The following is a 22,079-nucleotide window of genomic DNA, read 5'->3' as shown; positions in this document are numbered from 1 at the left end:
GTATTACAAATAACTAATTTAATTTTTTTTAATTTTCTCAAATTAGTTAATTAACTCTTATAATTAGTAGTGGAGGTAATATTATTATTACCACATGATAAAACATGCCCAAAGACGGCGCATATTACCACCGAACCGTTTGGTTTAGTGGTATGGGTGGGTGTGTGTGGGGTGTGTGGGTAGGGGTTCGATCCCCTTTCTTGTACCGGAAAAAAAAAAAAAAGAAAAGACGGCGCATATTTACAGGAAGCAGTATCCAAGAATATTGTTTTCCCGACAACTGTTTTATTTCCTATGATTTTATTAGACCGTACACTAAAAGCCAGTCCAATTTACTTAAAATCCTAATCGTGTTTTCTTTGACAAAATCGTGTACATGGATGTAAGAATTGATTTCATTGCGGGGGAAAAAATAAGAGAGATTGCATAATGTTTGCATTAAAGGGAATTGAAATAAAATAAGGCATGTTAAAGCGGGGTTGAAATAAAGTCAGACGGTATCAATGGTTCCATCATCACCTGGGGAAAAAAAAAAACAGAAATAAAGTAAGGTACAAACAAGTCAAGAGCCAGAAAAGGAGAAAAGGAAGAAGAAAAATAATGCATAGGTACGTAACTGTGTAATTGATAAGCTAATGCAGGGAGGAGGGTGCATCCAAGAAATTGGGAGAGAAGATGACTTTTAAATGCATCGAGTTTCATTGCGGGGAGGAGTTATCTCCATCCTCTGACTTTGAAAAGTACGAACATTTCAAGTTTTCAACTCTTGTCTTCTCCACCAACCTCTTCTCATTTCACCAGCCACGCTCTCTCTCTTTTGCTTCTTAGCACGCCACCCATGGGCCATTGCTGCAGCAAAAATCTTTCCGCCGTCAACAATGAAACCTCCCACCCCGACCCTCACCAGAAACCTCCACATTCCGCTGCATCGCCCCGCTCTTCTGTCCATTCGGTCTCCGGAGCCACCGATGCTACCCCTGCCCGCCATAGTTACGCCAACTCCTACTCTACCAGTCCCTTTAACAGCCCCCTTCCGCCTGGAGTGCTGCCGTCTCCGGGTGGGACTCCCGGCAGGAAATTTCGATGGCCTCTGCCGCCTCCGTCGCCCGTGAAGCCGATCATGGCGGCAATGCTGAAACGGCAGGGGAAGGCTCGGCCTAAGGAGGGCTACATACCGGAGGAGCCAGAGGAAAGAACAGGGGGTGAGAGTCGGCTGGATAAGAGCTTTGGGTTTGCCAAGAATATTGACTCCAAGTATGAGCTGGGAAAAGAAATCGGTCGAGGACACTTTGGTCATACTCACCTGGCCAAAGCAAAAAAGGGAGCGCTCAAGGGGCAGTCTGTGGCTGTGAAAATAATATCCAAAGCTAAGGTGAGACTGCGTTCGATCATAAACTGGCATTAGCTATGGAGATCAAACCAAACGTTTTCAGTAAGGCCTGGTATTTTTGCTGACTCTTGTTTTCCCCATGATTGTTTTGGCACTGTTTTCTTGTATAATTGGCCACCCTTAGCGGTGAACGGGTCTTTTGCTTACTTCTTGTTAAATACGGAAATTCGTGGTGATTCATTCCTGAAAAACAAAATACACATTGGAAAAATCACGTAGAACTTCTGTGCTCGGGTCATCCTTAGTCCTTGTATTATGTATTCATAGGTATCTAGATCCCATTATGGAACCCCTGTGGTATGGTAGATGTGCTTCGAGGTCGTCCCAAACGTATGGATGAGATCCAAGGCTGTTTTCTGGGCTAAGGCGTTGCATTTCTGGTTGTTTGGCCAATTCATGTTAATATCATTTTCCAAGCTAATAATAGTGTGAGAACAGAGAATGGAGATCATCTCCGAGCTAACCCCCCCCCCCACCTGATCATTTTTGGTCGTTATAGTTGATTGTAATTATTGACTGTCGGATTCCCAATTGGCAGATGACAACAGCCGTAGCAATTGAAGATGTACGGAGGGAGGTGAAAATGTTGAAGGCCTTGTCTGGTCATAAAAATGTAGTCAAGTTTCATGATGCATTTGAGGATGCCAATAACGTCTACATAGTGATGGAGTATGTGCCGATACATAATCATGATCTCAACAGTAGTCTAGACATGACATCTATGCATTTATAAAACCAGCTATTTATTCTGAGGTGATAACGTGTTCTTGTTCTCACCAGATTGTGCGATGGAGGCGAACTACTTGACAGAATTCTCTCAAGGTAAAATTGGAGGATATGCTTCATTTGCATCAACTGGACCTTTCTTTGCCATTGATAATTTCTAGTCGAAGTTTCATTAGTCTAATTGGTCTTATTTGATTTTGATGTGTTTGTCTAGAGGGGGAAGATACACAGAAGAAGATGCTAAAACTATTCTTTTTCAAGCTCTAAACGTAATAGCCTATTGTCATCTTCAAGGAGTTGTTCATCGTGATCTAAAACCAGAGGTATGATGCTTTTGAACAAAATGGAATCAGTCAGTCAAGCCTTTAAATGGATAAACAATCTTTTCCTCATTGTATAATTGTCTATTGGCTCTCAAATCTGCATTGTAATTTGTCATCCTATACACTTTGCCTGTTCCGCAGAATTTTCTCTTTGTCTCAAAAGATGATGATTCTCAGATGAAGCTTATAGACTTCGGTCTATCTGATTTCGTGAGACCAGGTAACAACTGATTGACCTCCGATAGTAATCAAATTCCTCTGAAATATGTCATGGTGCTTATTATTTCTTGTCATAGAGTTGTCTCCATTCTTCAAAAGGAGGAGGCAATTTTCCAAGACGTTTTTCGTTTATGCTGTTCTGCGGTCATTGCCTTCTTGGTTTTTTGTTCTCCATCTTACAGTCTTGACAATCTACTTCTTGTAATTAAATATCCAGGTGAACGTCTGAGCGATGTTGTTGGCAGTGCCTACTATGTTGCACCTGAAGTGCTCCATAGATCTTACAGTGTTGAAGCAGATTTATGGAGTATTGGGGTTATAACATACATATTATTATGTGGAAGCAGACCATTCTGGGCACGCTCTGAATCAGGAATCTTTCGGTCTGTGCTAAAAGCTAATCCTAACTTCGATGATTCACCTTGGCCGTCTGTATCACCAGAGGCTAAAGACTTTGTAAAGAGACTCTTGAACAAGGATCTCAGGAAAAGGATGACCGCTGCCCAAGCATTAAGTATGTTCCTTGAGAATGTCCTGCTCGCTCGGGCCCTGGTTTATTTAAGAAGTGATTCGTTGAAATTGAGAGCCCCCCCCCCCCCAAAAAAAACAAAAAAACAAAAACCTTTTCTGTGATTTTTTATGATGAAGAATCGCCTCCCTATTTGCAGCTCACCCGTGGTTGAAAAATGAAAATCAAGCCATTCCATTAGACATTTTTATCTACAAGCAAGTCAAATCATATTTGCATGCCACGCCTCTAAGACGTGCAGCACTCAAGGTAAGGTACTCATTATTAGCCATACCGCCTTTCAATGCTATTATTGCATTGTACATTCTTCCATTTCCACAAACCACAGAATTATCGGAATTTTTTTTTGGGGGGGGGGGGATGAAGTAACAAACGTGATGGTTTCTTTTTTTTTTTTTATTCAGGCTCTCTCTAAAGCGTTGACAGAAGATGAGCTTATATACCTTAGAGCACAGTTTAGCCTCTTGGGACCAAAAAATGGTCGCGTTTCGCTTGACAATTTTCGAGCGGTTAGTGCATGCTCATTTCAGTTTTATTCCTTTTCATCATGGCATTTCGAATGTGTTTAATTTCTTGATTTACAATACTGTTTTTGTTTTTGTTTTGTTGACCTGAATGGTGTGAATATTCTATTCTCATCCGCAGACTTCCGTTAACTAATCTAGTTTAGTCCAGTTGTGTCATGTTGTCTAAACTTTATAGCCGATTTTATCTGCTACTATTCCTACAGTCTATCATTTGAAATCAAAGAAAATTGCAGGCTCTGATGAAAAATGCAACTGGTATCATGAAGGAAGCCCCGGACATTTTAAACTTGGTGAGACATCTTTGCTCTGCAATTTAGACGTAATTAGCCTTGTCCATTTGGACTTTTTTTTGTTGCCCTTCTACTTTCAGCATCGCACATTGCATGTCTTTTCTTCCTATCAAGATTTGGTAATAGTAGAAGACACTGAATTGTATACTTTTTGAATTAAGATGGATTCACCTGCCTCCATAAAAATGGACTTCGAAGAGTTTTGTGCTGCTGCAATCAGTGTGTACCAGCTTGAGGTTCATGAAGAGTGGGACAGAATCTCAAAAACAGCATTCGAGCATTTCGAACAAGCAGGAAACGTAGTCATTTCAGTTGAGGGGTTGGCAAAGGTTTGCACATTGACTCGAAAGAGACCGTTCACCTATGGTCTTGTGTTGTTTTTAAGTTTTAACCACATTGACCTTCGGAATATTGTTTCAGGAGATGAATGTGGGTGCTTCATCATGCTCTTTACCAGGCAACTGGATCCGAGAATCGGACGGAAAACTCAGCTTTGTTGGATACAAGAAGTTTTTGCACGACATCACTGTTCGCAGTGCAAACAAAAGACAGCGACAGAATGCTGCGTGATTAATTATAGAAAAATGTTGGGCTTATTTGATTTTTATGTTCTAGTAAGAATTCTGTAGGGTGATTTTTTAAAACAAGTTTTGAAATTAAAAAAAATAAAAAAAAACCTGTTTGAATTATTGAGTTGACAAAAACATGTATAAAGTAGTAAAATGGAAGGAGAAAAAAATGAATTTGTATACAACTTTTAATTTTTGTGCTTCCAGAACATGTAATAAAAGAACACGTTTTTTTAATAATTTTTTTATTGGTTTTTTATTTTTCACAACAAAGAAACTGTTATGAAGCAGAGAAATCAAAATCGGCAGGAGTTGGTCACCTCCGATCCCCATTTGATTTTGAAAGGGAAATATGTGTAATTAAAAGTGGGGAAACAGCTTTGATGTGGAGGGCTAGGCACGTGATTTGGGTGGGCCAACTAAAATGGGGCTCCGATTTTACACGTGAGAGCACATGCAGTTCCTAGTTCCTACGCGCACGCGATGTTTGTCAAAATTTGTGTAATGGATCATAAAAAAACGCGTCTATAGACTACAGTGATGACCAGCTCATGGTTTGAAGGAATGGGTAAGCAAGGTCGAGGCAGAGAAATACGCACGCAGCTACGAACAGCAACCTTACGAAATCCCAGCCAACTTGCACAGCTGTAACACATCAGGTTTGCAGAAGAAAATGTATTAAACAAAGAAACCCTCCGCCCCCTTTCTTTTGAACGTGCTAAATGTGGTGCATTGTTCGTTTAAAGACTAGTCTTAATTATTAGTTTGAAGAAATTGGCTGAATGGATGTGCGGATATAAATGAACCTGAAAATGTGACCGTCATACTCGTAATTAATCCGCCTGTCTTTGTTGGCTCAGTTACACATCATCATATTCCCTTTTTTTCCTTTTAACAGCCGCATCATCATATTCATTCCTATGTCTTTTGCGGCTTTCAAGGGAGTTGCTCGTTCTTATTTAGTTATTCTCACGCAACCTAATTCATCACATAATATATATATATATATATATATATATATGTTCCTGTCCTCTCCTGTGTTCACACGCCTCCTGTTCCGCTTCCGCACCTCACCCCACCAATTGCGCTTTGGGAGACTGTCACGTCTCAAAAGTCAACGCAACCAATATGCCATCAAAGTCTTCCCAACCATTATGTGCTAATGTTATTGCATATGTTGTCCTCATCATTTATATATTCCACTTCATTCATTCGGCGATCCGCATTAGATAAATAATAAAACCTTCGATCCTGGCATGAATATAATGTAATTAATATCATGATTAACGCGGCAGTAGACCAAGACTCGGCCATATGAAGAAAGGCTCCCCTAACTGCTTGTTTGTGAATAAGAATTCATTAATAATCGGCAAGCTCCTCGTCATTCACTAAACTAGCTAGCTTGATCGAAATTTCGTAATAATTATTCAAACTAGGAAAAATGAAAGGCAGGAGGAAAGTAGAGGAGAAGATCATCACCATAACTCTGTATATGGGCCCCCGGCCGTATTGGCATATATTCTCGTTTCTATCATCTCCTGGGGTGCCCACCAATAATGAACAGAATCACTAAAAATTCCGAGTTTTGCAAGTGAGAGCTTTTTTCAGCACCCGAAAGAGACTCTTGGGGAAAGCATATGTGCCCTCCCTCACCCAAACCTTGTCCCCCACGCCTCACCCTTTTGTCCAGGCAATTACCTCTCCCGTTTTAATTTGTTCACATTTTAATTAACAGGATCACTGATGAACAGAAGATATATCGAGCAGCAAACAGTAAACAAATCATTTCATTAGCAGAACGCCACATTATGATTTCTCATTCGTAACTCGTCATCAATCGAAACAAGTAATCCAGAAGAAGAAAAATTATACAAGGTTGCAGTCCAATTTTTTCGTCATTGTCATGATGAGCAAGCTACCATCACCGACTATAATTATCAGCGGCAGCTGCGGAATTCTCTTACAGTAAAATTACATCATACATGAACACGAGTGTTATTTGATACAAGAGAATCATCAAGTTTTAAAGCACCAGGCATGATGGTGATGCTGTTCCTCCTGATGAATCAGATCCTGAACAGTACGAAAGTCGTCGACGGGGCAGGGAATGGTGAGGAGGCCCTTCTGATGGAACCCATATTCTTGCTCGGCTTCCTGCAGCAAGTGAATGAAGAGAGGGTGATTGAAGTACATGACAGGGATCACAAATCTCTGCTGCTGGGCTCCTTGTCCCACCAGGACGGCCAAGCATCCCTTTGGGGTGTGTCTGGCGTGCTTCTTGTCGTGGTGATGAAAGTGGAGGAGGTGAGGCATGTGGACGTGAAAGTTGACGATCTTCATATCCGCACCCATGGAGACGCGAGCTAGCTAGAGAAAGGCCAGGGATCGGGGGCAGAGATGGCGAGGATGAAGAGGGCGAGACAAGAGTCTGTGAGAGATCTGGGGATATTGCTCATGATATGTGAGTTTCGGACAATACCCTCATAACAGTGTATGGCACGATTTGGAGGAGGCTGAGGCTGGGTTATTTAAATAGCACAGGGTGCATCCTCCTCAAATAATATTCCAGGGTTTTCTCATTAGCCTTCCCCAGCAAGTTATAGCTCTGTATGGAACCAGAATTTTGAATGCGTAAGCACTTTTTCAAATACAACTGGAATTTCACACGCTACTGCGCATTCCGGAATAACTAGTGGGATCCCACAAACATAAGGGTTAAAATGCCGAAGCGACACTCAGGATATGGACCGGCAAATTGCCAGGTGTGCAATTTCTAAAAGATTTTGTCGTGTTTGATTTCATTTTTCTTTTTAATGAGTCGAGCTTGCGGGAAAATAGGCTGAAGCCCAATCAAAACAGCACACAGGATAATTTAAGTTTATTCATTAAATCACAGTGAGTTTAACTTTTTCTTTTTCTTTTTGCTTTTCTTTTTTCGCTATTCAAAGTAAATTAATTATTACATATATTTTCTGGGGCTCAGTTCAACTCAAATACAAATTGATCTCATATCACATCATTCTAAAAAAAAAAAAAAGTAGTCCAATTGTTAAAAAAATAAAGTGAAAAAAAAAATCTTCAATGGAAACTGGAAAGAGAGAATGCAAATATCATTTGTATTGATTTAATTTGAATAATCTCATAAGAGAGAATGCAAATAAGATGAGCACTTTATTTATTTCTGGAAGAAAAATCTATTAAAAGTCATTTATAAATAAAATAAAAAGAGTATTTATTACTGGACGAAAGGTCAAATGAAGCTGGACTGGTGGGGGAGCCCATCCCACTCCAGCCGCATAATAACTATGGTCAAATGATCTCTGCGCGTCTCCGTAGCATTTTTTTTTAATTCTTATTCCTAATCTTAATTCTTAATTTCACAGAGTGCGCATCAGCTTCCGAGATCGAAACATTCGGGGAATCTTCGAAGGCTCAAGTGACAAGACAACTCACATATTGGGGCCATACACCAGTCACAGACATATTCATGGGAAAAATTCATGAAGAACACCTTATTGGTGAAGAACACCTAGATTATAGTACTGGCATGATGTAAAATTTATAATTAGAGCACTAATATTTTCTGGGCAACAAAATTTATTAATTAGGGCATAAAATTTTGGCATTTACTCAGTTTTTTCAATTAATATGAGGTCACAAATAAAAAGGGAAAAATCAGTCTCAATGACCAATAAGGGATGTTTGGCTTAAACTCCCTGAATGAAGGATGATATTTACAACTTTACATAGGAGGACCCGCGGATGCACGGCCCTTCATAATCGTTTCGTTTAGTTGTCTCTGTGCAGGAAAACACATAGGACCAGAGAATATGGGCAATGAATTTAATATACATATATATGGATAAACAAAGTAGTGTTATAAAGATCTGAATGATGAACGTAATGTGTGGAATTGACGATACAAAGTTGAGCGAAAATGGTGAATCATTATTCATTCACCAGAGCTGCACAAAAAAGGGGGAAGGAAGGGAGGCAGGTAAATTGCGATTGCAGGCAAACATGTGTCCCCTTTGGCTTTAAGTTAGGCATAGTTAACAGAGTGCGGACAACTAAATGGACCGCAATGTAAGGATAAGGGGGCGTCATGAGCTGGTTTTGAGGATTGCTGTGGCCTACTCTGGTGCATGCCCATTCTTTTTTATATCCTAAACAACCAAATGAAAGGTTTTTATATATATAACTCCAGAAATGAATTTGTTTGTTCATGCCGAAAGCACAACCTGTATATTTATATATGGGATGATGTGTGAGCGGGACCTAGCTTGGATGGATATTTCATATTTCGAAAGATGGGGCATCTGATTCAAAGGTTTGGTGAGTTTCGTATCTGCTTTTAAAGCAAAGCAACCGTGTTGAAATTATTGCTTCTCCACACACCGTGGATCCTCACCGCGTCTCCTTCCTTCTCTATGGACAAACGTAACCTTTAAAACTCAATTTCAATTTTAATAGTTACCCCCCCCCCCAAAAAAAGTTTTTTTTCCTCTCTCTGAACAAATATATACGAATAAAAGGAAGTGAGAAAAACAAACCGGAAGAGGCTGAGGCTTGTGACCTTGGAGCCTGGAGAGGCCGACGGCGGTGAGTTTGAATATTACCAGAGACGGAGGCTCGAAACTTGAAGGGGCGCCTACTTCCTGCATGTATTCTGCATCGTTTGCCAAAAACTTTGGTAGTTTTGATTTTTTTTAAACTATAAATAGTTGTTTTAGTATTTTTTTGCACTGTAAAGAGTTAGACCGCCTTACATATATTTTAAGAAATCGGAATGTTTGGTATCTCTACCTTCTTTTTCTTTTTGCCAGCAGATGATTTCATTAAAACAACTAAGCAGATAGAGTTCAAGTACATCACACAGCAGCAAAAACAACAACAAATAAAATCAACCAAAACACATCATCCAGTATCTAGATTACGCCTGCTTCTACCACTATCAATCAAACTACCAAATGCTTTGTGTGAACATTCCACCTCCCTTATAAAGCACAAATCTCTCATAACACATATGTTACGGGCTAGTCTGAGAGAGGGCTGTAACTTGTTAGCACATGACTTCTGTTCCGCACACAATAGACTGGAGAATGGTTGAAAATATGTTTTATGTTTTGCGTGCTCATGAATGGCCCCAGTAATATATTTATCATCACGAATAATATTAGATTTAGAAGTTGTGAATTAATTTGAAATTTAACTGAGGCCAAAGAAAAAAAGAAACCATAAATATTTTTATGATGGTAATTAAATAAGCTCATCTCACGTGCTATGTAAAAACGATCATCTAAAATGAATTAGAATTTTTTAGAAGTCGGAGCGCGGATCCGACAGCAGGCTTGGGTTGACAGCGGGTTATACTTATGGGGCAATTCAATGTAACAGCCCGGCACTAGGCTCAAGTGGCGGCCCATGTATCCAATTGATGCATTGTGCGGGGAGGTTGAGAATTACCCTTTTCACAACATCCTCACAATCATTAATTGTGTGATTATTTGGTAAATTTACTTTCGTGACTAAGGCTCTGTTTGGGTGCTCCAAAACCGTGGTTTCAGAAGCACTTTTCCGCAAAACGAGGTAACCTCCTCCACATATTTACTTCGTAATCCGTAAAAGCACTTCTGAAACCATGGTTTGGTTTTTATCCAAACACTCCCTAAGACAAAAAGGAGTCCGCAGAAAGACGCCAAATTAGTATCAACTTAACATTAGCGACGACCACAAAAGCAAACTCTCTGATTCCTTCGTCTAAAAGTTGGCCTTTGAAATGAAGAAAAAAAATTAAAGCAACACCCTCCTTCTGTTGAAATGAATTTACCACCCTACCCTCCCCCCTTTCTACACAGAAGTCGATCCCACGCCCGCCGTTGACCTCCTTGACTGGCCGCCCTCACTGGGAATCTGGCAACACTTCCCTCCGGCGTCCAATGCGTCGGAAATCGGCTTGATCACCAAGATGCCCTCCCCCGCCGTAGCAGAGCAAAGCGCGCTCAAGAACACCACCAGTGTCGCCACGGAGTACAAATCCTCGTCGGGGTTCCACAGCGCCATCACTCCGAGAAACACAATCTGCACCGTCAGGGACCCCAGAACGGCGAACGCCAGCCCGTAAATCCGAATCCTCAGGCCCTTATTAATCACCAGCGACAGCACCTTCCACGTGGAGCACAAGAACCACAGGCCGTAGGAAACCCCAAAAGCGGCAAACACAATGCTATTCAACAAGGGGTAAGCACAGAGCACCGTCTCGATGCCGGAGTCGTCAATGGTCCGAACGACGGAAGTCTGATGGAAAGAGAGGGGCAAGCGGAGCTCGTACGGCCTGAGAAGGATGAAGAGGAGGTGGACGAGGGAGATGGGAAGGCAGGTGAGGAGGACGAAGGAGATGGCCCAGGAATCGTTAGGTGTCTTCTTGCGAATGGAGGCGTTGAGGAGGAAGAGGAGGGTGACGAGGAAGGCAGGCTGGAAGAAGCCGAGGGAGAGGACGATGTGGAGGCGACAGAGTTCGGCCTGCCGGGGGAGGGGGATAGGGGAGAGGAAGGAGAAGAGGCGGAGGGGAAGGAGGAGCTGGGATAAGGCCCAGAAGAAGATGAAGAGGACGAGGAGGAAGCGGACGGTCCAGAGGGAGTTAAAATCTTGGAGGTGGAGGAGGGACTTGGATTTGAGACGGAGGTGGAAGATGAAGCAAAGGGAGAGGAGGGAGAGGAGGATGAGGGCGGAGACAAAGGAGAGGATGCAGAGGTCGAGCAATGCTAAGAACATGGATCAGGGAAGGAAGGAGGGCGAGTGGCGGGGAGCAGGGAAGAAGACGACCCAAATAGCAGAAGCGCCAGAAGGCGCCAAATGACAGACGTGACGCTCTGTTGTCGCCGTAACCATCCTTCATTCTCGGACTACCGTTATCCTTCTAATTCCTTATTAATAAATAATAACAGTGACCCTCGCAAAATAGGATTATGTAAAATTATACATGAGGCCACGCTGACATTTCTTCAGCTTCTTATTATTAGGACCTGCTGTTTCAACATGTGGGGATTTTGCTCGCTTACTCGCTGGATATTTGGGCGTTCAAATAAAACCTGAAAGCTGCAGGCACATGTTGCTTTCTTTAATTTCCTATCACACGAAGCAGATTGATCTGCTTCGTTTTCGGCAGCCGGCAAATATTTACTACATTCATTCACTTCCAACTATCAAGCAAGGCATATAGATTTCTCTCTCTCTCTCTCTGTTTTTTTTTTTGGCTTGAGAGGCATATAGATTTCTAGTATAAGACAACGAATTACAACAGATCATCGTTGATATCAATTCCCCGTTGTATTCATTGTATATATACAGATATATATATATATATATATATGTGTGTACCTTCTTCGTTCATGATCAAGTTTACGTCAACTACGCGATGACGATTACATGCATTTTTAATGGTTAGACACGTGCCAGCCGCAAGTTAATTATCCATTTCATTAGAAGGCAACACACACATATTTTTTGCCGAGGGGAAGGCAATACATATATATTATTTTCAGTCTTTAATATAAAAGTTAGTTAACTCACTTTAGCAAATTAAATAAGTTTATTAGGTTAGTTATTTATAACAATAGGTGTTATCTTTCATATAATATTTTTGTTAATAATATATATTAGTTAAAATTACTATTTAATAGAAGCTTCAACATATGTAAAGAACTGTTTAGATAATTAAAATAAATTGGGATCTTATATTTACGATCAAATTAAATGTCAAATTAGTTTTTATATTAATAATTGGAGGTAGTATTATATTGTGATCACATATATAATGAAATTAAACCTACATTTCCAATGATAAATTCCCTACCCCCCGTGTACATAAATAGGTGGGGACGCACAATTACGAGGATTTGGTGGCTTCCTATTGTCCGCCGGTTACGTTGCTGCTCGCCTGCAACCCACTAAGGATATATTATAACAAATCAATATGCTCTGATGTATTCTGCACAGTCTCCAAAGAAGCACAAGACCTCTTCTTCATCTTCAACCAATTCCGACTCTCTCACATGCCGGGACACACACACGCTGACAATGTCAATATCTATGGCATTGATTCGAGTTAGACTGGGAATATATGCAGCAGTGTTGCGGAAAGCTTAAGCTATATATATCCTATATTCTCAAAGTGTACGCATAATTAAAAAATGAATCAAGTTAATAAAATTTCTCTCTATATATTGTATTTTATAATTATTTTTGACCCCGGGGGGTGGGGTGAGAATATATAATAAAGAAGGATGGAATCAAAAGGAAGAATTTCAAAAGACAATAGAAAGAAGTGTGCTTTCAATAAAGAGAAAAGATTGCAATAAAAGAAGAATCTAATTCTACAGAGCTTATTTTGTCATCCTCCGTCCAATTAATGCCTCAATGACGACCCATACCTTTCTCCATCCGTCTGTCAGGTCCATGCCTTCCACTTGAACAGGCTTATTTGGAGGAAACAATTAAAAGCCGCTTATATATATTGGTAAAGCTGAGACGGAAGCTGGAAAGACTGAGAACACCGCTTGACCCGGCCTCAGAGAGCTAAACTCAATTCAATATATAAATCTTTAGTTCATGTGAGTTTGTGGGAGATTCAGGAGATAATTTCTTGCTGGCATGCAGAGGACAAGCAGTGCGAGTAGTGCTTTTTATGATATGGTTAGGTTTCAGACTTTCAGCAGTCAGAAGAGGTCGTTTTTATGAAAACCCTAGTTAAAAAACCAGAGAATATATACACACACATATATTTTGTAAAAAGAAAACACGGCCTAGCAAGCTCAAGACTCAAGTACAGGCTGAATGGCCATCAAAGAAGCATGATTAGCAGCAGCAATAAATCGAGAATGCAAAGTACTAGATGGCCGCCTTTTTGTCTTCCGTCAAATACAGCAGAAGAAATTTTCATCACTTCCCGAGAAAGTGAAGGAAGATCCACGAGAAAATGAAAAAGAATAAAAGAGAGGATATATGGGTGAGAAATGAATGGATCGTAATTACTTGAAACTCACCTGGAGATATGAAGAGAACGAGGCTGGAGAGAGGAGTCTGGAAGCAGTGATTGAGGGGAATGAAGCCTGGTCCGAGGAGACACTAGCAGAGAATCTGCGGATGAGACGTGAAAGTCAGTGGGAGAGATCTGCTTGGACCAGACAACATTCCCCCCAAAACTTGAAAGCTTCCCTAAAGGGGGTCTGATGAGGGGACTCTGTTAAATATTAATGAATGCGAATGGGAATGATGAACGCAATCATTTGGTTTTACCATAAAGTAAAAGAGACGACGCGCACGCACAGAGCGCGCGCGAGAGAGAGAAGGAGAGGCCATGGCGTTTTCTGGAAACCAACTAGAGGGGGTTGGGTGAGGGTTAAAGCCGCCCCTTATTACGTGTCTTTCTCTTTTAATTATGACACATGAATGATGGGCGGTGAGTGCGTGTGAGAAATGAAAGTGGTCAGCCTTTACCGTTAGATTTCGGATACGTATGTTTGAGTTATTATGATTCGTTGATTTGTGTCTTTCCATGTGCTCAGGAATAATTAATGTCTGTGTGGAAAACTCTTATCATCTTTCTTTCCTTTTCTTTTCTTTTTCTTGCCCCGTAAATTACGAGCGGTGCGATTCATTCATCACTTTATATAACGACCAGAGAAGCGGGTATTGTTGTCAAACTCGCCAACTCAGTTCAACCTTGATGTGCATACAATAACAGAAGTACAGATAAGCCTAAAAAGAAAAATGATGTGAAGCCCAGTGTCTGGCCCACATATGGTATCGTTGGAGCCCATAAATAAGCCCGTTCGTTTTTAATATGATCCTGCGGAAAACCTAGGCACGTTTCTATGAATGAAAGTGCAACTAATATGTCACATCAGAGAAAGAAAGTCCAACACAAATATTTATAGTCTCACCAACAAAAAGAAATGAAACAACCAACAACAGGGGTTGGTCCGAGTGTTAAGCGGCTCGGTTCCGCTTAAGTGAGGTCTCGAGTTTGATTCCTCATGGATGCAGAAAACCCCCGCTGGAAGACTCACCCACCATACCCAGGTACGCGACGCGGGTCAGATCCGGACGTAGTCAGGGCAAAGCTCTAGTGAATCGGGTGGAGAACCAAAAAAAAAAGAAATGAAACAAAGTTCACATAACCCCTGACAAGCGAAGTTTTGAAGTTTCGCTGCATGAATCAGCTATTTTACTGGAAACTGATTGATGATATAGACAAGGAATAGTAGTTGGATGGGCGAGTTGTTTATGGCAGCGTTGGGAAAAATATGAAAAGAAAAAGAAAAAGGGTATATGGGAAGGCAGAAAAACTGGCAAGAGAAGGAAAGGAAAAAATGGAAGAACAATGATGAAAAGAATCGAAGTGATGAAACGAAACACCCATGAATTATTGGGAAGAGGAATCAAAGTCAAGTCATTTTGGTACGACTTTGAGGAGCCCAACTCTCTTACTTGGCTTGCCTTCCAATTGGTGGCGTGGCTTGTGGGACTACCCTTCCATCTTCTTTTACTCTGTTCATATATAGCCTTCGCCCTGCCTTTCCCTACCCTACGATGATAATACAGGGGCCTGTAGCCCTCCCCTTGATGAAAAGAGAAGCCCCAGTTTCCTGGACGTGGACACTAATGCTACTGATCACCCTGACCCGCCACCTTTTCCATTAGGTCTCCTTGGACTCTGATTTATTGAGTTATGAGGAATGCTTTCAGAAAGGCTTTCCTTGGCGTGCAAATTTTGGCCTCCTAACATTAATAGGCAGTCTTTGGCCAAAAAAACCAAAAAGAAAACATTAATAGGCAGTCCCCTCCTTGATGGGGACGAAGGGACACTTCACCCGCCCCTCCTCATTCATCGCACCAACGTCCACAAGCAGACACACATGTTGTTATTAATTTCTTAATCGTCCGTGCAGCAGAGCTTGACATAAGGCTAACCCTCCCCCACGTTCGAGCCTAATCTGACCAGGACTTGTGCCCATATCATCCTTGGCCCCTGCTCCAAGACAAAACGAGCAATTTATTGGCTCTGTCATTTAACCCCACACCTCCACAGTGTTCTGTCTGTATTAGGCGACTTCAATTGAGCCTCTTTCACCTCCTTTTCCTTGTGTGTCGTGGAAGCTGTGCTCTTCATTATTATATGATTCCTCTCATCTTATCTCCTTCTCCACTCCACAAACGCCAAGCCAACAAAGTTTACTACGGTAACATCATAGCTTTATTTCTGCAATTTTTTGACCCCATCTTCTTGCTGGCAGCACTCGTATGGCTTCGTTCCTACCTAATAAAGTTGCCATACCAACGGCGCTTGAAGTGAAATCACTGCAGTTTTCACCTGTGGAGCCACATCCCATTTTCCCCCTTAAATAATTGCATTGAAGTTCTTAATTTGTCTACATCTTCGAAGTGAATCTGACGTCAGGAAGCTGGCATGTATGAACTTGCTTTCCATCTTTATGACTGCGGTCCTCACTTCAATACTAAGCCATGCATGATAAGTTTGACCAAGCATGAGAACTTCTTGTCAGCAGATTCAAACAGCAAAATGGAAGAAAGGTCTATCCTTTTTATAAGCATCAGTTTCTTCCATACTTAAAAAAAAAAAATCGAATTCAGCTGGAACTTCAAATCAGGCAACGTGACAATTTACTCCAATCACAGGCAGTTTATGGCGGTTATTGTGCAATTAATGACCTGAATAGCCATAATGATTATTCCTTTTAAGCCCCCACCCCCCAAAAAAAAAAAAACCCCCCAACAGAAGTACTTCTGAAACAAAATGTTATGAAGCCTCAAGGATCTTACCATGAATGTGTAGAAGGTGAGAGAACTAGGGAATGTCAAACGCACAACGTTAAAAATATCACAGGACAAGGAAAAACCCTAAGAAAGACTAATGATGTTAATTTCTTTTGCTGCAGCAGAAGGCGTAGATATTTTCCATTTATCTTAGGAAAAGAAACACGTGTGCTTCCTTGGGGTGATGAATGGGCAGTTCCTTGTTCCAATAAAAGAGTACGGCCCTATAGGAAATCTACAAGAAGAAAACCAAGGATAATTGTTTCTACAGTGAACGAGAATAAAAGCACCACAAGTTACCTAATTTCATTGGCCGATATGAGCCTTTAATTACAAGTTCCAGCAGCTTAATAGAAATCGCCAACTATATATTCTGCAGCCTATGCTCTTCGCCGGACTTTTAAATCTTTCATGAGATTTTATTCCTACTTCGTCCATAGAATTCCAAATACTTCTTTTTTCAGCTATCCCCGGTTCAATGATGAAGAAGGGTGGTGAGTATATTCAAGCATCAAGGGAACACGATATTGGAAGCTTCACCGGCTCAAAGGCACCTGAGAATCCGAAAAAGAAAAGCAACATAGAAAACAAGAGAAGGTTTAGTGATGAACAAATTCGATCACTTGAATGCATATTTGAATCAGAGTCAAAGCTTGAGCCAAGAAAGAAGATGCAACTAGCAAGAGATCTTGGTTTGCAGCCGCGCCAAGTTGCGATATGGTTCCAAAATAGAAGAGCCAGATGGAAATCAAAACGGATGGAACAAGAGTATAGAAAACTCAGAGATGAGTATGACAATTTAGCATCTCTGTTTGAGTCGATAAAGAAAGAGAGGGAATCCTTGCAAGCTGAGGTAATTAATATGCGTCTTTTATATGGAGTACTTGTGCAATTTCCAACGCCATATATAACTATGTCACGTATTTATGATTAACAGGTACAAAAGCTAAGAGATTTGGTGGAGACGTGTGATGATGGTAGTAAAAGGGAAAACACGGCCGGGATGGAAAATAGCACAGAGGATGGTGCTTCAGGCAGCGAACAAAACAACTGGATCTCTGAAGCAAAACCAAATTTCTCAAATGAAGGTTCAGAGAATGCCAAGAATGATGACAAAAGAGAATTGGGATCGATTGAAAAATGGCATAGTGTTGATCCGAGTGGTCTCTTAGACCAATCTTGCAGCAGTTCGCAGTGGTTAGATTTCTGGAATTGATGAATTGAACCGTAGTTGTGCATATTCCCTTGAAGAAGGATCAAGCCATTGGTTTGGTCTTCTGCAGCCAATGTTTGAAAGCATTCTGGCCCAAGAACAACATTGAAACTCACATTGAAGTGGCCAGGATGATCAAAGATGAAGTTTTGTAGACCTTGAGCTGATAGATATAGGATCTAGATTTGAGATAGTCTCATTTAGCTGTTTATAGATTGAGAAGAACAAAGTATGTACCATGTCATCTATGTTTTTTTTTTTTTTTGGCCTGAACCATGTCATCTATGCTCATGTTTGCATTCCTTTTCAACCTCTGTCCCATGATCCCATCCAACTACGTCTTCTTTTACCAGATCTGTTCTAGTTTATCACTTGAGCTGATAAGGTTGTATAAAGTGATTGCGTGTGATCTTTAGGACGTACTACTCTGCGCCTATTTATAAAGAACTTCCAGCATATTTTAGACAGTTTAGGAAAAAGCCTTAAAATGAATTAACTCTATTAAAATATAACAATTTTTTAATTTTATCCATATTTAATATATATACTTTTCAAAAGAAATAATTACCTACACTATAATAAATGAATAACAAAATAGTATATTTATACTGAAAATTTAATAAAGTGATTTATAAATAAGACAAAAAAAAAAAGTTCCTCTTTATCTTATAAATAGGACCAGAGGAGTAGCTAACATGCTCAAAGTATGAAACGAATTAGTTCTTTTTGGCCAACGAAATTAGAGTGACATACTTTGATCAACTATTCAATTCAGATAATAAGAGTAGTAAAACTTTACTCAAATAAACTTATAATAACGATCTAATTTTTCATTTTTATCTTTCAGGCATAAAATATTTTTATTCATATTTCAATTTATTTGAATGACTTACTCGTAAATAAATATCTATATCGGAAAACATATTAATATATGGATCATAATAAAATTTAATCTTATAACTATGAGTTAGAGTAATAAACCCTTGGGTTTGTTTACTACGAGATAGGGCAGGGGAGATCCTGTAAAGTGGAAGGCAAGGAAGGTTGATAAAACAGATGTGTCGTCTAAAGTATTACTACTTAACGTGCACAAAAGCCAAATGACAGTTTGGCCGAGTGGTCTAAGGCGCCAGATTTAGGCTCTGGTCCGAAAGGGCGTGGGTTCAAATCCCACAGCTGTCATCTGCTTTACTTTTATGTTTTGGGCTCTGGGCTCTCACTCCAATGGGCTTTGGAATGATGGTATTGGACAATCAATTTCTCTGACCCAACCTTTTTTTTGGGCCTGAATTATACTTCTTTTTAGCTCTTCAGACACGAAGTTTCGTTGTTTTGTGGCCGTCCTGCAATGTTACGTGACATGCAAGTGCCTGACAAAGAGGGTAATTGCAGTGGTTGATTATGTTGGTAGCAAACAAAAGATTGGTCTGGTCAAAAAAAAAAAAAAGCAAACAAAAGATAGGGAATATCTTACGCCCAAAAGGGGGGGGGGGAGATTGGGAATCTCAGGCAACAACGTATCGCATCAGGTATCGTTAAACTAATAATTCTGGCAAATGTAGCGGGAATGAGATACATTCTGCGTGCGTGAGGAGAACGGAGGAAGAAAGGATAACAAGCTGCAAAAGTTCACATGGCAGGCGTCACACCGCTAGCCTGGTTAACATCGACGTTGACTTTTTGGTTTTGAATAATAATTAATGAAGGCTGACACAGAAACTGGGGATTATCAATGCTGATTGCTCTGTCCAAACAAACAGCAGAGTGGCATGCTCCTCTGGTCTCGTTAAGGATGAGTTATGGCTTTGCGCATAGCTTAGGACTTCGCTCCTTCCCCACGGCAGAACTTGGGGGTCAAATGATTAAGGGGCAAAAAAGACACATCGTAAAAATCAAATAGATAGTGTCATCGCATAAGTCAGAGACATGATAGTCCATTGATAAAAATGCGTCTCCAGCAAAAGATCAAAAATTAACAACCGACCAAGAGAAACACTGCTAATGCGGTTCTAAAAACAACAGATGTAGTTTATCAAGCCTACAATTGTGACAATAAAATGAAGCTTTCTGGATCCCAAAATACATCAGCAATCCACTAACACCCAGGTTCCTTCTTCCAATTGTAAAAGTTTACTTGATCTTCTTCTTCGGCCTCAGCTGTAATTAAAGAAATAAAACAGCATATTCATCATTAGACGATACATAAAAAGCACGCCCTTTGAAAGATAAACACTGTCACACAGCTGACATACTCTAACCATAAGTCAAAATGGCATACCTGGTTGCTGTGTCCACACTTCTTCTTCCTGCAGTTGACGGCACGGGGGTGCAAACGAGCATAACACCTGCAAAACAAAATGTGATATGTCAGTAAAATCACACTCCTTCCTAGAATTGAACCATGATCTTATCATGAACAGCACTTGATGATTGTTAAATGTGAACGAGCGACCCAAATGAGCATACAAAAGCTGGGCAGTGCATAAAACTGTTGATTATATAGTAATTACTTTCGACCAAGCACACCCCCGGCCCTATTCTCCATTAAAAAAACTGACTTCATAACAGTCATAAATTCAACAAATATTTTTCTCGGGATAAACATAATTTATACGTTCAATTTGCAATATATCATTGATTTCAAAAAGTGCAGTCACAGTACACGATATTTATATCCAGAGAGTACGAATATGATAGTTAAGCTCATTAGTCAATTAAAGGATTACGCTGGGAAGGTCATCATAAACATACATCACAATCCGTAGCATGAGAACGACATTGGACACCGCCAAAATTAATTTCGCCGATCCTTAAAGTAAATACTGTAATTCAAAAGGCCTATAAAAGCTACACTGAATGAACTTACTTGCGACATATCATCTTGTCCTGATTATATTTCCTGGCCAATGCCATCAAAGATGGCTCGATAATACCACCACGAAGCCTCAAAACAAGATGCAAGGTCGACTCTGCAAAATAGAGGAACCGGTTAACTTAGAATCACAAATCAATCTGGATTTCCCTTATTTTTCTTCTCACTTCCTGGCAATAGCCCAAACAGTTATAGGAATATTGAAAGAAGATAAGAGAAAAGCATCCAAATTAGTAGACTAACCTTTCTGGATGTTATAATCGGCAAGAGTACGGCCATCCTCCAGTTGCTTCCCGGCAAAAATCAACCTTTGCTGGTCCGGTGGAATACCTGAACAACGACGTATAAGTCATGACCAGGAACCACTCATGAATAGAAAAAGAAAATCACAACCAATTGTATTCTTCAGGGGATATACGAAGAAACGCACCTTCCTTGTCCTGAATCTTAGCCTTCACATTATCAATGGTATCGCTGGACTCGACCTCGAGGGTGATGGTCTTCCCCGTTAAGGTTTTGACGAAGATCTGCATTTTCTTCGATTTTCCCTGTCACTTCTCTATCAACTTCCGCCGAACCGCTAATGACGTTTGGCTGCTCCTGCACACCAGTTTTTAGGTTAGGGTTTTTTGGGTTGACGGGGGGAAAAAAAAAAAGAAGGGAATTTCCAGACTATGCCTTGCTCCGCGTTTGGTAACGGGCATTAGCCGGTTAGGAGAGCCCTTTGGGCCCAATCATAATTTTTTGGAACTGAGATAGATAAATTGGAGAGATAGATGAATTTGGTTTTGTTTTGCCACTCCACGTTGAAACATAAACATGTCAATTTGCAACTCATATTCTAAATTTGAACGCATATTGTTTCACAAACTTATTTCATCCATACATCTAAATATAATGATTTTAATTATTCAGTTCTAAATATAAAATATATTTTGTAGTGTAAATTATATCATAAAATAAGTCTTATATTTATAGTCAGAAAAGTATAATTTTTTACTGGAAAAATATAATGATTTTATAATTAATTTTTAACATTTTACAGTAAAATATGACAGTTTACAACTTGTTTTTAATTTTAACACGGAATTTTTTTAAAAAAATTCCTGAACAATAAATTTCAAATAGTCATATCTCAGCGTAAAATTTTGAAAAATAGCTAAAATTTTCATAGCTTAAGGTGAATACTACGAAGCGAAATGAGTGTGATTTTTGTGATTGTAGCGACATAAATAATTTGTTTCAGTTAAGCCCTTAATATAAAAACTAGTTGACTAATTTGATTATATTAAAAAAATTTGTTAAGTTAGTTATTTGTAATAAATATGTATTATTTTTTTTCTAAAATATTCTTGTTAATCAAGTGTATTGTTTATAACTACTATTATCATAAGGACTATCTTAAAAAAAATGTGACAGACAAAATAGATTGATGTCTTATATTTAAGATCAAAATAAAAATTAAATAAGTTGTTGTATTAGTATCGTTTTGTCTGCCTGTCCCTTGAACTGCAGGGTATATAAACATTTTGGCTTTTTAGGCGGAGATGACGACTTTCGTTTGCTGCTCGGCAAAGAAGATT

At 39.9% G+C, this 22,079-nt stretch overlaps 5 protein-coding genes and 1 non-coding gene across 7 annotated transcripts; 3 read left to right on the top strand and 3 right to left on the bottom strand.

The window, feature by feature from the left end:
• Positions 1-670: 670 nt before the first annotated feature.
• LOC114746705 (CDPK-related kinase 3-like) lies at positions 671-4,846 on the top strand. 2 transcript variants are annotated; one of them, XM_028934973.1, is made up of 11 exons: positions 671-1,372; positions 1,929-2,059; positions 2,171-2,212; positions 2,331-2,439; positions 2,581-2,659; positions 2,876-3,172; positions 3,327-3,436; positions 3,592-3,696; positions 3,948-4,004; positions 4,166-4,333; positions 4,425-4,846. In XM_028934973.1, exons 1-11 carry the CDS (start codon positions 839-841, stop codon positions 4,572-4,574), a joined length of 1,782 nt encoding a protein of 593 aa, XP_028790806.1. In that variant the 5' UTR covers positions 671-838; the 3' UTR covers positions 4,575-4,846. The 2 variants fall into 2 exon arrangements, with proteins under 2 accessions (XP_028790806.1, XP_028790807.1); XM_028934974.1 differs by having other exon boundaries at positions 1,361-1,442; positions 4,425-4,842.
• Positions 4,847-6,589: 1,743 nt separating this feature from the next.
• Positions 6,590-6,925, bottom strand: LOC114746642 (auxin-responsive protein SAUR32-like). Its single transcript, XM_028934874.1, has one exon. It carries the CDS (start codon positions 6,923-6,925, stop codon positions 6,590-6,592), a length of 336 nt encoding a protein of 111 aa, XP_028790707.1.
• A 3,498-nt stretch (positions 6,926-10,423) lies between these two features.
• Positions 10,424-11,347, bottom strand: LOC114746641 (uncharacterized). Its single transcript, XM_028934873.1, has one exon. The coding sequence runs from the start codon at positions 11,345-11,347 to the stop codon at positions 10,424-10,426; it is 924 nt and encodes a 307-aa protein (XP_028790706.1).
• Positions 11,348-16,707: 5,360 nt separating this feature from the next.
• Positions 16,708-18,023, top strand: LOC114746703 (homeobox-leucine zipper protein ATHB-12-like). Its single transcript, XM_028934971.1, has 2 exons — positions 16,708-17,264; positions 17,349-18,023. The coding sequence occupies exons 1-2, from the start codon at positions 16,890-16,892 to the stop codon at positions 17,625-17,627; spliced, it is 654 nt and encodes a 217-aa protein (XP_028790804.1). The 5' UTR covers positions 16,708-16,889; the 3' UTR covers positions 17,628-18,023.
• Positions 18,024-18,726: 703 nt separating this feature from the next.
• Positions 18,727-18,806, top strand: TRNAL-UAG (transfer RNA leucine (anticodon UAG)). The gene has a single exon. It is a non-coding gene; the product is annotated as a tRNA-Leu (tRNA).
• Positions 18,807-19,505: 699 nt separating this feature from the next.
• On the bottom strand, positions 19,506-21,118 carry LOC114746704 (ubiquitin-60S ribosomal protein L40). The gene is made up of 5 exons (XM_028934972.1): positions 20,927-21,118; positions 20,740-20,826; positions 20,491-20,593; positions 19,903-19,969; positions 19,506-19,781 (listed from the first exon to the last, which is right to left on the bottom strand). The coding sequence occupies exons 1-5, from the start codon at positions 21,027-21,029 to the stop codon at positions 19,755-19,757; spliced, it is 387 nt and encodes a 128-aa protein (XP_028790805.1). The 5' UTR covers positions 21,030-21,118; the 3' UTR covers positions 19,506-19,754.
• Between the last annotated feature and the right edge of the window lie 961 nt (positions 21,119-22,079).

Source organism: Neltuma alba, unplaced genomic scaffold (assembly GCF_004799145.2).
Source record: "Neltuma alba isolate B1F8T4 unplaced genomic scaffold, ASM479914v2 tig00005084_pilon, whole genome shotgun sequence".
Classification (NCBI taxonomy): Eukaryota; Viridiplantae; Streptophyta; class Magnoliopsida; order Fabales; family Fabaceae; genus Neltuma; species Neltuma alba.
This window is presented reverse-complemented; position numbering and strand designations above follow the sequence as displayed.

Coding starts and splice junctions, on each gene's coding strand:
- LOC114746705 (XM_028934973.1), top strand. CDS start 839: ATGGGCCATTGCTGCAGCAAAAATCTTTCCGCCGTCAACAATGAAACC. Junction 2,660..2,875: donor ATCTGATTTCGTGAGACCAG/GTAACAACTGAT, acceptor TTAAATATCCAG/GTGAACGTCTGAGCGATGTT. Junction 3,437..3,591: donor TAAGACGTGCAGCACTCAAG/GTAAGGTACTCA, acceptor TTTTTTATTCAG/GCTCTCTCTAAAGCGTTGAC.
- LOC114746642 (XM_028934874.1), bottom strand. CDS start 6,925: ATGGGTGCGGATATGAAGATCGTCAACTTTCACGTCCACATGCCTCAC.
- LOC114746641 (XM_028934873.1), bottom strand. CDS start 11,347: ATGTTCTTAGCATTGCTCGACCTCTGCATCCTCTCCTTTGTCTCCGCC.
- LOC114746703 (XM_028934971.1), top strand. CDS start 16,890: ATGATGAAGAAGGGTGGTGAGTATATTCAAGCATCAAGGGAACACGAT. Junction 17,265..17,348: donor GGGAATCCTTGCAAGCTGAG/GTAATTAATATG, acceptor TATGATTAACAG/GTACAAAAGCTAAGAGATTT.
- LOC114746704 (XM_028934972.1), bottom strand. CDS start 21,029: ATGCAGATCTTCGTCAAAACCTTAACGGGGAAGACCATCACCCTCGAG. Junction 20,827..20,926: donor TAAGATTCAGGACAAGGAAG/GTGCGTTTCTTC, acceptor GTCGTTGTTCAG/GTATTCCACCGGACCAGCAA. Junction 19,970..20,490: donor GACAAGATGATATGTCGCAA/GTAAGTTCATTC, acceptor TTTGTTTTGCAG/GTGTTATGCTCGTTTGCACC.